General features: G+C 35.7%; 2 protein-coding genes across 2 annotated transcripts; one reads left to right on the forward strand and one right to left on the reverse strand.

The window, feature by feature from the left end:
* Positions 1–4,163: 4,163 nt before the first annotated feature.
* Positions 4,164–5,983, forward strand: LOC141640119 (heavy metal-associated isoprenylated plant protein 39-like). Its single transcript, XM_074449021.1, has 3 exons — positions 4,164–4,316; positions 4,751–4,826; positions 5,353–5,983. The coding sequence occupies exons 1-3, from the start codon at positions 4,305–4,307 to the stop codon at positions 5,757–5,759; spliced, it is 495 nt and encodes a 164-aa protein (XP_074305122.1). The 5' UTR covers positions 4,164–4,304; the 3' UTR covers positions 5,760–5,983.
* Positions 5,984–6,498: 515 nt separating this feature from the next.
* On the reverse strand, positions 6,499–9,666 carry LOC141640118 (2-C-methyl-D-erythritol 2,4-cyclodiphosphate synthase, chloroplastic). The gene is made up of 3 exons (XM_074449020.1): positions 9,228–9,666; positions 8,381–8,511; positions 6,499–6,982 (listed from the first exon to the last, which is right to left on the reverse strand). The coding sequence occupies exons 1-3, from the start codon at positions 9,565–9,567 to the stop codon at positions 6,749–6,751; spliced, it is 705 nt and encodes a 234-aa protein (XP_074305121.1). The 5' UTR covers positions 9,568–9,666; the 3' UTR covers positions 6,499–6,748.
* Positions 9,667–15,981: the final 6,315 nt, after the last annotated feature.

The following is a 15,981-nucleotide window of genomic DNA, read 5'->3' on the forward strand; positions in this document are numbered from 1 at the left end:
GAGTACAACATTTCATCGCAAAATGACGGACAGATCGAGAGAACAATCAAGACTCTTGAGGATATGTTGCGAGCTTGTGTGATGGATTTTGGTGGTAGGCGGGAACAGGAGGTTGGACTTGATAGAATTTTCTTACAATAAAACAGCTATCACACTAGTATTGGTATGGCACCGTTTGAGGCTTTGTATGGGAGGAGATGTAGGAGTTCGATTTGTTGGGACGATAGTGCTGAGGCAGTGGTTTTAGGACCAGAGATGGTGCATGAGATGGTGGAACAGATTAAGATGATCAGGGAACGGGTGAGAGCAGCTCAGGATAGGCAAAAGAGTTATGCAGATCTACATCGCCGGGACATAGAGTTTCAAGTTGGGGACAAGGTTCTTTTGAAAGTGTCTCTTATGCGTGGGGTTATGAGATTTGAGAAGAAAGGCAAGCTAAGTCAGAAGTTTATTGGACCTTATGAGATCTTAGAACGAGTTGGGGAAGTTGCATATCGTCTGGCTTTACCAGCTGCGCTAGAGAGAGTGCATAATGTGTTTCATGTATCGCAGCTGCGGAAGTATGTGAGTGACCCGTCACATGTGTTAGAGGCAGAGAACTTAGAGCTAGATGAGTCCTTATCATATCTTGAGGTGCCTAAAGCGATTCTTGACCGAAAGGTTAGGAAGATTAGGAGTGGTGAGACGGTTCGCTTAAGATCCTTTGGTCTAACCACGAGACTGAGGAAGCTACATGGGAGCCAGAGGAAGCTATGAAAGAGCGTTACCGTTTTATTTTTGATCAGGTATGTATGGTTACGGGGACGTAACCTTGTTTCTTTTAGGGGGTAGGAGATGATCGCGACGAGTTTTTAAGAGTTTTATACCCTTTTTGCATGTTGTGTCGGTATGTTTGTCGGGATGAGTTGGGTTAGTAACACGTTTTATGTTGAGTTTTGTTTTGGTTGTTGAGTCGGAAGTGTTGAGGGAGTACCTTTGTTTAGTAGTGGTTTGAATTTCGGGGACGAAGTTCTTTTTAAGGAGGGAAGACTGTAATACTCCGTATTTATGAGTCTTTGGGTACTCTATCGAGTAGGCCTTACTCTGTCGAGTAAGGGTGAGTTGCGTCTTAAAATAGTTTCTGACCTGTTGGGTACTCGATCGAGTAACTAGGATACTCGATCGAGTAAGGGGGTACTCGATCGAGTGGCCGGTTTACGGGGAGTTTTTCTCGGGTTTTGTTAATTATGCGATTAAGATATATAACCTTTTCCGTCATCATGCTAAACACTTTTGCAAAACCTAATTTCTTGTCAAAAGAGAAAGCAAGTCGTTCATCATCTTAATCGCATTGTTAGCAAATCCGGAGTTTGGAAGGTCGGTTTTCATCGTTTGTTATACCGTTGAGATCCTTGCGTCAAGGGTAAGATCTATGTACCCTTTTTGTTGTCTTTCCTTTAAGTTGGTTAAACCTTAATCTAGGGATTTGGGGGGTTTTTGAGTAGTTTGTGATTTGGTAGCATTTGTATGTTGTGTGATAGGAGGAGGTTTCGTAGAAGAAGCTTTTTGATACTGTTTGTAGAGACCGTCGATAGTTGTGCTTTCCGGTAGGATTTCCTACTCGTATTAGTCCCATAATGGGATGATTGTTGATGTGTTGTGGTTGATTGAATAATATAGTAAATGTATTATGACGATTTGTTGATTGTGATTGTTTGTCTCTGGTTCTCGAGGCGTGTCCTCGGCTGAGTGGGGTCACTTGCGGGAGTGGCTTCACGCCCTAGTTTCGCCTTTCGTGGAACCCGCCACGGAAGGGGATGTGCACATTAATGGACAGGGTTATCGCTCATTATGAGGAGCGGGGATTTGGTGGGTACGTTGCGGTCCCCCAGGGGCTGGTCCAGTGGACAGTCGGTGATTGAGATTGTTGGAATTGGTGTGGTTGTGTGTGTGACGGTTAAGCTGTCTGTTTATCTTATTGTTGATATATATTGAGTTGTGTGATTAATCTTGCGACCCCGGTTGTTGTTTTGTAAACTGCGTTGATCCATTCGGGGATGGTGAGCGAGAATTGAGCGAGTTTGAGTTGAAGTCGGGATAGCTGGGAGGTGCCACCGTCTCGACGATAGAAGTCTTCCGCTGTAGTCTTTTAGTTTTATGACATTTCAAAGATATTTCAAAGAGACGAGTTGGTTTTAAGAACTTGTACCGTATTTTGGGATTTGGTTTTGATTGTACTTTTCACTAAAGTTATATTATTTAAGTTGTTTCGTTATTGTCTTATGAATATCATGCCTCGGGTAACCGAGATGGTAATATCTTCATACCTGAGTGGTCCTGGTAAGGCACTTGGAGTATGGGGGTGTTACACCGACTGCTCACCATAGTGGATCACGGCAGACACAACACAAGAAGACAACACAACAATACCACACAAGGTCAGTAACCGAGGTAATAAGTACAAAAAAACAGACACAACGAACACAGTACCACACATACACCACCTCCTCCAACCAACCACACCTCTCGACTACCCGAAGGTCAGTTCTGCCAGTGGGGGACCGCAGCCGTTCCCACCTAAGCACCGCTCATCTAATACGAGCGATAACCCATGTTCCTTAATGTGCACATCTCCTTCTGTGGCGGGTTCCACAAAGGGCGAATCAAGGGCGCGAAGCCACTCCCGCAAGTGACTCCACTCAACCGAGGACGCACCTCGAGAACCACAAGCAACCATTTACAAGCAACCACACTATAAAACAACAATAGTCAACAACAACAACCAATCTACACCACCAACAACGACACTAAACCAATTAGACAACAACAATAGACACCCTAGACAACCAACAGTACTGAGTAGGAAAACCTACCTTTAGCGACCGCAGCGATTCCGCGCACGACCATAAGATAACAAGCAATCACCACAACCACCTATAGCAACCAGCACAACCATCTATTACTACTACTACAACCATACTGAAATCAGGGGAGACGATGATGATGATGACAACATACCTATGCAAAGCAATCTGGCGTCAAGACCGCTACCCGACTCAAGCATCTCTTCTCTAGGGTGTAACCACTCTCAAAGGCCTCAAGGAGACGAACCATGGTGGAGGAGAAGTGAAATGACGACATCTAGGTTTAGGTAGAAAGGTAGAGAAATGATTTGGGTTTCACAATTTTACGATTTATAACTCCCCGCTGAACTCACGTTACTCGATCGAGTAACCCACTTACTCGATCGAGTGGCCTCTACTCGATCGAGTTCCCAAGCTACTCGATCGAGTAGCCTCCGCTAGATCGAGTAACACGAACTCAAAGACTCACAACGTCACAAGGTTTCACTCGTAAGGTTTCCGAAGGTCTAGATAGGTGTATCAGGTCAGTCAACGTCGGTCAACAGGTCTCTAAGAGGATGGGTATTACATTACTCGACCTTAATCACAGCCCCGAGTTACACGAAATTCTTGCGAGATTAGACAACGTCCCTCTTCATTTGGTACTAAAGAAACACATTACTAATGGAGTTTTGATAGCAATCAAAGTTGATTGAATTCAATAATTGAACTTCTGAAATTTTTCTTCTTTTGTATATTCTTATACATCCACAATGTAGACAAAGTATATATATCATCTCATTGCATTTTTGGTAATAAACTATCACAAATCAACAAAATCCGTACAAAACATAATCGACCGTACATGACCTCTCCCTAGGCCTAGGCGCACCAGGGCCGAGACAAATCTTAAAACCAACCCATGAAATTTCGTAGGAACAGGCAACCAGGTGCACTGGGTCAATCCTGAATTTTGGACGAGGCATGAGGAACCCAAAAATTTGTACTTAGAAAATTTAACTATCGTCAACAATCATAAACTCGAAATTGCTTTGGTAAACATATAATCGAAAACTCCACGCCCTCAAACCCACGATATATTGTGGGGGACTAAACCCCAATTACATATACCAAAATCACCAACATAAGTACATAACTAAATAGGAATAGTATGAAGCAAGACTTTTTCAACTACAAAATAGCCAAATACAAAAGGACACCATATGTTGAAGGAGTTGGCTTAGTTAAATTTATATAGAGTGGGACCCTGTATAGTGAACCTTGCAATACAAGGAACTTGTCAAGATGTTTCTCTTATGTGGAAAATTCCAAGTCATCCTTCATATATTATAAAGTCATCTTTCTCTCTTACACTTTGTGTTAAATTACAAATAAATTTCATAGTCATTTCGTGATATCACCACTACATTTTCGGGTTTCTTAAGCTTTGCAAGGTCAACATTTCATTAGCAAATCATATCCATGGAAATTAAGGTGATTACTACTATTCTTTACTTATTATATTGATGTGATCATCTATCATATCTTAATGTTATTTTGTTGGTAATGTAAATTTCCATACAATTTCTCCAGTATAAATTAATAATTTATATATCTAGATACATATATTAATACAAATTAACATTGGTGGTAATACATTTAAATTGCTTTCTTCATGGTCTTAATGATTTCTTGGCCCCATAGACCGTCTAACTTCAAATCCCGTCTCCGCCAATGGTTCCAGACATTCAGTATTGGAACAACATGTTATCCCCACAGCCTACTACCTTTCTCCGGCGGTTCACTAACCAACTAATTCAAATTCATACACGGGCCAGTCGCGCTAATGTGATACATAGTCCTTTGTAAGAAATTGGATTGTTATTTTGAGTAATGATGGTTTTTGTGTTAATGAAATGTTTGTGTAGAAAGTGGTGGTGAAATTGAACATCCATGATGATAAGGACAAGCAAAAGGCTTTGAAAGCAGTGTCTTCCCTTGCAGGTGCTCTTTCTTTCATTCCCCTGTTTTTGACATCTTTCCATTTTTAGTAAGAGTGGAAGCCAAAACACTCGAAAAGAGAGGATTCGAACCATCTAGAATGAATTTGATGAGTAATTTGATCATTCATACTCAATTTATTCCACTTGTCATTTAGTAATTGACCATCTCCCCTTTCCTTGGTCTTTGTGCCAAAACCAAATGACAATAATTGACCGGGAACGGAGGGAGTATTTGGTAAAAAAAAAAAAGTGCATATGACTTGGTATTCATGTTCTGATTTGAAAATCGTAAACATCATATGTCATTGAATCGAAGTTGTTGTAGTGACTCCCTTTACACCAAATAACCGTAGTAAAGAAGCTAGATTGTACGCCGTACAAAGTATTGAATAATTAGCTACATTTGGTTATTTTTGCATAAGATTATGTTTATTAAAGTGAGATATGATGTCAGTATTCGAAGATGAGATGAGATCATACGACTTGTATACTGATCGAAAATTTGTTGCTTACTGAAAATAATGCAGGAATTAATTCACTTGAAGTGGACATCAAAGAAAGTAAAATGACTGTGATTGGGGAGGTTGATCCGGTTGCTGTTGTAGGTAAATTAAGAAAACAATGGAATGCACAAATTTTAACCGTTGGGCCTCCCAAGGAAGAGAAGAAAGACGGTGATAAAAAAGACGGAGATAAGAAAGACGGTGCTGAGAAAGACGGTGATAAAAAGGACGGTGATAAAAAAGATGGTGACAAAAAAGACGGTGACAAAAAAGACGGTGATAAAAAACCAGTACCAGTATGCCCGCCGTATCCCTACCCCTATCCATATCCGTACCCCCACCATTATCAATACTCGCAACCGAATCACCCTCCCATGTACTATAGTGTCCACAGTATAGAAGAAAACCCCAACTCTTGCGTTATTTGCTGAGCTACGAGGTGAAAGCAGAGTTTCGAGTTCATTTTGCTCAATTATTACCAACTAGATTGTCACTGTCGTTACTGTCCGTATTTTTTTTTTTGTAATTAATTGGGAGTCATTTATAAAATATATACACTAATTAATATTGTAATCTATTTAGTAATATGTAAGCTTGATATTGACCGACTGCCAATTGCCAAATGTATAATATTTCAAGTAGTTAAGGTTTGGAATTATTGGATAAGAACTCCGACAAACAAACTGCTACGATGTTATTCTTGAGATATGTCATGGCTGTACCTTGATAAATAATTATTATGAAAAGTACTTAAATTAAGATGAATGAGCAGAACACGCTTTCTCAGTGTGGAAAGAGCCAATGGCCACTATGATGCAGACGGATTTTGAACTCTTGAGTGAAGACTCCAATGGACTTGCCGCTACAGCAGCTGAAAGATGTGGTAGCATAGACTAAAGACTATCTTCTACAGAAACTTGAAGACATGAACACTTATCTAACAGAAACACTTGAAGTACTGAAAATATGTAAATGAGAATAATCTCAATTTAAAGTCGCAACCTTGGGTTCTATCATTGGAGGAGTCGGGAATACCCAATCACTGGTTTCAGAGATGAATAAGTTTGGAGGAGTTGGGAATACCCGATCAAAAGTTTGAAATATTCAAGAAGTTTGGACCTTTAATTTGGATTTTTTTGTAAGAAAGGGATGAGCTTCCAAGAAATATCAGCAATCAACCTTGAAGTAGAATTAAACAGATGATTATCATTGAGGTCATTTTAACTGACAGCTCCAGCGTTTTTCGTTGTAAATATTAGAGGACACTAATACAATGACGTTGATTGTACAACAGTCTCATACAAGACGACTAACCGTCGTTTTCTCTTTAATTTTCAGTCTTACATGTTGAATGGGTACTTTTTCTATAGTTTTCATCCTTAAATAAATGTTGAATGGGGTTTATCTATAGCTTTGTCATTCACTTCTTCATCAATAGAACCACAGTATGAGCTGCAATACTTCTATTTTCTCCGAGACTATCGACCTTTTCATGGGTTTTCGCTTTGATGTTAACAATAGACATGTCTGCTCCGAGAAGGGCAGCCAAGTTGGCCTTCATTACCTCTTTGTGTGGACTTAGTTTTGGTCTTTGAAGAATTAAAGTCGCGTCTAAGTTACCCAACTCGTACCCTGCCTCGTCCATTAATCTCACCTGTTAAGACATAGTTGATGCATAAGCTCACATAGCCATGGGAACAAAGAATACATTAAGAATAAAGCTTGTTCTGTAGGTTGTAGCTGATGGGTAAGACTGACTTGCTCTTCTTTGGGTCTGGTTGTGCAAGAAAAAGGCAAAAAGCCTCTGATTTTACTTGTTCGATGCAATTCTTGAAGCAATTTTCGTTGTGTCCATCGGAAAATAAGCTTTTGTGTTGTTAACATAGATAGGTGTAAGGCTCCATACATCCAATCCCATCACCCCACCATTTCAGGAGCCCTTGAGATAAGGTTCTAAAGCTCGTTTTGTAACTAAGAGGGACTGCTCTTATGAGTCTTATCTGGTGATGCTTTCATTGTAGATTTCAGCCATTAATATGAGTTCCAAAATGTACTTCTATGTAATATCCTTAAAAGGGCAACAATTTTCAGGTGTCCAAATTATCGATTTTAGACATCTTTAACAAAAACGTTAAGAGAACCAAAGGGAAGACATCAATATCAAATCATCATCACCATAAGCAGATCTGGTTGGTTTTTCTTTTGCTATTTTTCCTGTAGCCATTTCAAGCTGATGTCCACTTGAAAAATGAGTTGCTACAGTGGTCGAGATGTTAATCTCTTGAGTCCCTAACCTTTTTTTTCAAGATCTACTACTGATCTATATCAGGCAACCTTGCTCTTTTTTTCAAGAGGTTGTTTCTAGATGACTCATGTCAGCCGACCCCAAATCATTTTGGAATTAAGGCCCTGATGTTGTTGGTTCTAGATGACCTTGATGAAGGTTGTATCGCAAATTGCATCGACCAAGAGCTACCTTACAGAATAGAACCTCAAAAAGTGTAGTAAGACACTTTAGTGAGTCACTTCGTTTAGTATTTTCTAAAATCAGAGAACAGTAAGTATTTCGCTCTACTAATGAAATTTGCAAATATCATCTCAGACTCGCAAAAGTGACCTACAAATCCCCACGAAAACCCAAATATACATTCCTAAGCACGGGATCATCTTACCAAACAAGAGTGGCCAGCTCTGACATCACACACTAGTAATGGCGACTTACAAACTGCGGCTTTATTTCAGGGGTTTATTCATCTCTAATACAACAATGGTTTCCTTTACAAATGGTACCCCAACTAGAGCAAGGAATCAAATTTTCCTAACTTCTCATAAACAAACCTTAATTTACTGAACAATAAAAAACCACCACCAATCAAATAACTTGATATGCTCCGTACAAGTTAGTAATGTAGTGTTGTTACAACCATCAAGAACTATTGCATACTTTTTGAAAGATGCTATCATGAAGAACTAACAATATATTAAAACACACACTTCAACATAATATGAGTAGAAGAAAGTATTCAAATGCAAAGAGATGTGAAACACTCACTGCTTCTTTGAGGAAAACAGACGAATCGGCACCCTTCCACTTCGGATCATTATCTGGAAAAAGCTGTCCTATATCTGGTAGCCCCAACGCTCCTAATATTGCATCTACCACACAATGCAGCAGCACATCCCCTAAATAAATGATTTGGGCAAAACAAAATTGAGAGACAATTAGGTAACCTCAAAATTTCAGAGAAAAGTAATTTTCCGTACAGAATCGAGAACACCCACTTCAAATCTCCAAACAAAGAACTCAACTAAATTCCAAAATTCGGATAAAGTTGCAAAAAAAAAAAAAAAAAAAAAACCTGAATTTTACCCAACTCCCAAGGTTTCAGCTTGAAAATCCAATGTAATCGAAACTCAAAAGGCAAATGCCTTTCGTGTTGTACCTTTTATTGACTGAATTGGCACAACAACATTTCCTCAGTGCCTCATGGGTGCCCCCGAATTGTTGGTTAGAGGGTCAAAGATGTACTACCTCTGTGTTAGCAAAACAAAGAGTCGTTTCCAACTGACCCAATATGAAAATTAGGTCGAGAACCGCATCTAGGCCATCAACTACTTCACAGTAAAACGAAGCGCAACCAGTTTAGTGAGCTATTTTGCTTTATTCAATCATAATCTATCACGAGATAGTTATACCATAACGGACCTATAGGGGATCGAGGGATGAATTGAAATGTACTGCCCGATTTTTATAAATTCAATAGTAAAATGAAGAACGAACAACCAAAAGAACAAAACTTGAAACAAAAACTCAGAAAGAATTAGCTAAAAAAGACGGGAAATCCAAATTAAAAACAAAATAAAATACCAAAAAATTGTAGAAAAAATCGAAATAATACCATCAGAGTGAGCTTCACAGCCACGATCATGGGGAATATTGATGCCACCAATAATCAAAGGATAACCCGGCTCCAATCGATGAAGATCAAAACCGTGACCGACTCGAAAAGGAAGAGTTTTTGAGGGTTTATAGGATGAATTTTGTGAGGAAGTTTCAGCAATTGGGGTTGAAACTGCTGAAATTGATGAATTTTTTAGGGTTTTAAAGTATGAATTAATTGGGTTTTTTAGGGTGAGGCCGAATTGAAGCGAAGAAGGTGAAGAGGGAGGAAGTTGGGGTTTAAGAGGTTTGATGAGAGTGGAAGAGCAAGTGTAGAGTGAATTTGTCATGGCCGCCATTGTAGAGAATACAAAGATCTTTGGTTGTTTGAATGATTTTGTGAGATTGTAAATTTGTAATCAGGTTCTTGGCATTCGGTTATCCTTTATGTCATTTATCTTATACACCCCCGTCCCGGTCATTTATTATCCTTTGATTTTGGCACAAAGACCAAGAAAATGGTAGGGGGCTAATTACTAATGACAAGTGGAATAAATTGGGTGTGAATGATCAAATTACTCATCAAATTTATTCTTAAAATAGAAAGGACAACAAATGACTGAGATACCCAAAATGAAAAAGGACAACAAATGACCGGGACAGAGGGAGTATATCTATCTATCTATCTATCTATCTATCTATATTAATAAAGGAAGCTTTTTTCGAGCGATTATAGAGAATCCAACTTTTACGAATGACTTTCGAGACTCCAATTTTCGGAAACTACCTCATCACAAAATAAATAAAGAACCAAAGTTGGCTGGTGTGAGTGGTAAGGGCTCTCATCTCTTAAACAAGTGGTCGGGGGTTCGATTCCTGACACTTGCGAATGAAAAAGCCAAACTTGGGAGGGGTCAACCCATTAAATTCTTCGATCTTCAAGGAGATTCCCCACATTGTTGTCGGTAGGGAGTTTCTCTGTCAACACCAAAACAAAATAAATAAAGAAAATAAATAAATTAGTTTAACCTATAACAGCTACTATCCCATATTAAAGTAAAAAATTAAATACTTCTCTGATAAGTAACGATTGCTTTGCGTTTGTATAAAACTATGACATTGTTGTGATCAAGATTAAATTTCTTTTATATAAAGCATGACTTTTTATTTTTTTGATGTGAATTTTTTTAGGCATATTTTAAAGTTTTCTTCTATGTTTTTGTTTTATATTGTTTACATGGAGTCTTTTTTATTTATTTAAATGTTCGATATACCTTATTAATGGTTCTACTTCTTTGATTATCTCCTACAAGTTTGTTTGTTTGATTACAGGATGTTTCTGCCTTGTTGCCCACATCAATAAAGCTATTAAGGTCGGTTCCCCTACATCATTGGATTTACATCTATTTTAGTTTGCTAATGATATTTTTCTTTTTAGTTAGTCTTGTGTAAGCGGTTTTACACTAATATAATTGTAAAACGGATTTCAACAGAATCTAATTAGTGGGTAAAAGTGTGTTGCTAAAAAATCCTGTTTTACGATGAATTTGTGCAAAAATCGCCTTATACAAATATTTATGTTTTATTTATTATCGGTAATTTCACTAACCTTTATGTAGGGTCTGTGTACTTATTTTGGATGTAGTACTAGTTTTATACCCGTGCAAATTGCACGGGATTGTTGTTATTGGTTGAAGTAGTGGGGTTGTTAATAGGATATGCTCTTTAACGGTAATATCAATTTCGAATTCGAAAGAAATACTGAGAAATAAATTCTCGAAAATTTGAAGAGTTAACAAAAGTAGACAAATTGGAAAGAAATAAATACAACAAAAAATTGTTATTGGGGTTAACTATAGCTTCTCAAAAACTTCTTTATGCACTACGTTATTTGTTCTATTGGACCCGCATTTATCATTATCGCAAATTAGAATCTTCAATCTCTTTTTGCCTGTGACTCTTGCGACATAGAGCCTGGCCGTGCGTAAACACCAACCTTGGAAAATAAAGCCCAACATGTGCTAGGGACTTTCCTTGGCTCTTATTTATTGTCGTTGAAAAACACACTACTTTTGATAAAATATTTTGTTATTATCGACACAATGCCCATGTACATTTTAAACGAATAATTTATTAGTGAGTATACAATTAATAGGGAACATGTTTGACATAGTTTTAAACCCGTGCAAATTGCACAGGTTTGCTTTTTAAAAATTTGTTGCTACAAGATGTAAATATTTTAGATTAATTGTATACTCACTAATTAATCATCTCCTCTAAATTTTATTATCTTTATACATAAAATTTTAAAGTTTCTTTTTTGGTGCAAACATAAAATTTAAAAGTAAAGCAGTTAAATCACCCACTTTTTTGTTTAACAAATTTAATTGAGTTATAAAGTTATAATTAAGACTTTAGATTTGAATTAAAAAATTATTTGCAATTAACATAAATGATACGTTAAGATCAATTAAATGAGTACCAATTGTACGATATGTCCTCATGTAGTAGATATATGGCTTTTTTTTTAGGAGTCGTTTGGTTCACCATGAGAAGATAGAATTCCCGGGAAGATTAAATTCATGTGAAATTGAAAATCATGTGAATTGTAGAAATCTTGTTTGGTTGGATGTGGAAACTTGAATTCATGTGGGAACTCTCACTTACCTAGGGGGGGCTAGGTAAGTGACTTCCTACATTATGTAGGAATTGGAGTTCCATAGGAAGTTCCACTTCCCATGAATTGGGCAACCAAACAAACCTTCATTTAGATACTTCCCATGATTTTCCAATTCCTATGAATTGGGAAGGCAACCAAACAACCTCTTAGTATATAGTATGATATGTCCTTTTGACCCGTGCACATTTAAATCCATATAATCAAATTGTTAAATATTCAATCACATACTTAAGAAATCTCATTAAATAAAAAAATTATATAAAAAGTTTGTAAGATATAACTTTTATAAGGGTAACTATTTAATTCACTTTTATGAAAGTACAAAGTTTTTACGTTCTTAGTAATTCTTGTGTAAGACGGTCTCACAATGTATGAATGATCCACCTTTATTAAAAAACTTTTTTAGTAATAATAATAACAATAAATGAATGATTTTTTTTCTAAATTATGACCGTTTTCATAGGGTAAGACTGTTTTATTCTAAATTTTTTGTAACATTTTATACATTGCATTTAATTTAGCACAAATTCTCATTTAATACGGGCAATATCCGTCTTAAACTTAAGAGGGGTCAAATATATACCAAATCACCCCATTTGTTGCCTAGAAATGCCAAAAAAAAATTGTCTTTATTATCATCATATGATAGTATTTGACCCGTCTTAAAGAAGACTTGCTGTTAATTCAAAGCCTTTATATTCCCTCATATTCTATATTTTTTTCCCTATTTCTTAAAACGGATTATTGATTTTTTCCCTTTCTTATTTTGGAAACTTTACTCTTATTTTAGTCATCCCTATCTCTTACCATCAAACCCCACCCAACTCTTTTACTCATATTTTATTATTTCCTTAATGCTTTGGGCTCACTATTCATTATTTAACTTCTAATTATTTATTCCTCTCTCCTATCACCAAAACCCACTCAACTCTTTTACTCTTATTTTATTTCTCTTCTTAATACCCGTGCCCACAAACAAAGGGAATAAAATATTGAATGGGAGGGAGTATAAAAATATAATACAATACAAAGCTTAAGGCTCAATTAATTTATAGGCCTCCTAACACATGTAATTTGAGTAGCATGGCCATAAACACAATAACCAATAAACAGAACCCGTATAAGAAAGTATAAACCCTACCCTAACAATTTGTGAGCCTCCATACTCCACAATTTACGATTATAACGAAACTCATAAAAACACTTTTTATCTCGCTCACAACTCTCTCATAAATCACCAATCTCAAACGTTTAGTTAGGATCTCGTCCAGTTGCTTATATTTAGTTGTTTAAGGGATTGTTTGATTCAAACACAAAAGGTATGAGGTATGGGTTTGGAATGAGTCAAACTCATACCAAATGTTTGTTTAGCAAACATAAGAGTTTTATACCCATACCTCAAACCCATGAGGTATGGGTTTCTCATACCCAAGGAGGGGCGTTGGTATCAGATTGATACCTATGGGTATCAAATTAAAACAAAAAAAAATGTGAAAATAAAAATTATGGCTATATTGTAAATGAACTTTTATATAGTTATTGATTAAACATTTATTTTCATGATTTTATAATATTAAAAAATATGATTTAAAATATTATATTTTACATATTATAGTCTTAATTGAGTTTGAAACCCGTACCACCATGAATTGAAACAAACACCTGGAATGAGGAATGGAGTTCCAACCCCATACCACCCAAGTATGATTCCTGATTCCAAACTCATACCCACGCGCGAAACAAACGCCCCTAATTTGTGTACACACGCACGATGGAAAATCAAAACCTCAAAAGCTCATCACTCATTTCTCATTAGTCCCCCACCATCTTCATCCCTCCATCTACTCTCCAATTCCTTGCTATCACCAACTCACTAAATATTTATCTTCTCTTCCTAATTATTACTCCCTTTCTAAGCGAATAACGGCGGAGTACTACGGTAGATGGCGGATTTCGCTGAAGATAATATAAATTAGTTAAGTTAATTTCAGTATACTGCTATTAATATGGTTATGGTTATACAAATTTGTGGTATTCTTTTTATTTTTTGAAATTAATAGTAGTTATAAATATTTACTGATGTTTTTTGTTATATTTCTATATTTTCCTCTATTTCTTAATTCTTATACCATTTGTTTCACTTTTCTTAGTCAATTATATTTTTAAAATTTACAGTAGAGATTTTACATTTGTGATCTAAATATTAAACTTTTTACATTCATTGCAAACTGCAAATTTTTACATTGCAGCACTGAAATTTTTCGTTTGTTGGTTTTGCTATTTTTTTTATTTTTATGTCATTTATTTTTTTAAATAAAGATTTTAAATAGTTTATTATCAATGAAGTTCATTAATGACCAAAATAAATAAATCATTGTGAATTGTAAATTTTGCAAAAGTTTAGCCTTTGCTTCTTGAATAACAATAACAATACTGTGTAATTAATTAGTCTATAGAACGTGACTCCTAAAAATCAGGAAAGAAAAAAAGGTGCTTTGACTTATTGACTTTTAACCACAGAGCGACACCTCAGCTCCGTGGTTGTTCGTTTAATAAATAGGATACTACTTCAACTCAAACCCTCTTTGTGAATAAGTTAGTTAGTGTACTTTGTGTAAACCCCGTGAAAAAGCGTAAATACTACTATACCTCCAGTTGTATAATAAACATTGTATAAACACTATACGTTTATCCAAACTTATGTGTAATTTTCCTGAGCTTGTTAAAAGTTTATATTTTTTTTTTATTTTTAAGTGTGTCAGTTCAAAAACTTTAAATTATAGCTCGATTTCATTAAAGCAAAACTTGAAAACTTTAGTACATAGCTTGGATTCTAACCACCAACTGTAATACAACTGGTAGCATACTCTATTAATTGGTGAAAAAGTATAAGTCCGCTTGTTTCCGGCTTTATTACTCCCTCTATTTAGAAAAAATTCAAGAAAAAATGTTGAATCATCCGTTAAACTCTTTAAATTAGAGAATCTTGAGATAATATTATCGTGGGGGAGACTATATACTTAATTATCTAGAGGCTAGTGTATGTTCATCTATTTTTCTTCACCAAATTTAGAGAAAGACGACAATACTCTTAGGTAAAGCTTGGAAATAAAAAGGGTATAATAAAATTGTAATGAAGGAATTATTAAATAAAGTTATCTCATAACTAATTCGGGATGTCTATTTCACTCGTCGATCAAAACACTATTCATTTAACCCTAAAGATTGATGAAAAGCCGACTTAAAATTATGACGGTTGATCAAACGGACATTCTCATGTAAATTGAACTGATGTATTTATCAGTAGGTCTCACTTACGGGGTTAAGTATCACTCGTATGGATAGATAAGATAAAAAGGAGAATTTATAAGGAAACTACAAATGACTTGTATTTATTTTAGCATGTAAGTTTTATTTGACCCGTCACATTATATTATCCGTCACAAATGAGAATCTGTGTGTATTTTATTGCCTTAGAAAAATGATGTATTTTATTGCCTTTCCATTTTTCTATAACTAATGTTGGGCCATGCGAAAGTGTACATTGTTACTTGTTAGACACATTTGTTGAGTACTCGACATTTGTTCTTTGGGTTTGGCAGATCGATTATTCGATGTCTATTCAGCTAGTCTTGCTATAGATCTCATAGCCTTAATTTAATTACTTTCCAATTTTCAAGCAGCCGTCACTACTACCTCTCTTGTCTTCTAAACCCCCAAAAGTTGCAAACCTCTCCCTAATTTCAAAAATAAAGAATATAAAGTGTCAATATTTTTAATCTATCCATCAACATCTCAATAAAGAAGGTAAACTATTTTCACCTTTTCAATTTTTAATCCATCCATGAATTTTTTTACAAACAATTTTTGTTTATTTTTGATTAATTTCAATTTTTTAAGTATTTTGTTCATTTTTTTCCTCGTTTCTCATGTTCAAGTGTTTAGTATTATTATTAATTTCAATTTATTTCTAATTTTCTTTTAGTGTTTTGATTTCAACAATTTTCTGGTCTTTTTTTTATTTTAAATAAGTAATTGGTTATTATGAATTTATGAGCATATTACTTTATTTTTTCCTGTTAATTTTTGTTTT

The sequence above is a fragment of the Silene latifolia genome, unplaced genomic scaffold (genome assembly GCF_048544455.1).
Source record: "Silene latifolia isolate original U9 population unplaced genomic scaffold, ASM4854445v1 scaffold_710, whole genome shotgun sequence".
Lineage (NCBI taxonomy): Eukaryota > Viridiplantae > Streptophyta > Magnoliopsida > Caryophyllales > Caryophyllaceae > Silene > Silene latifolia.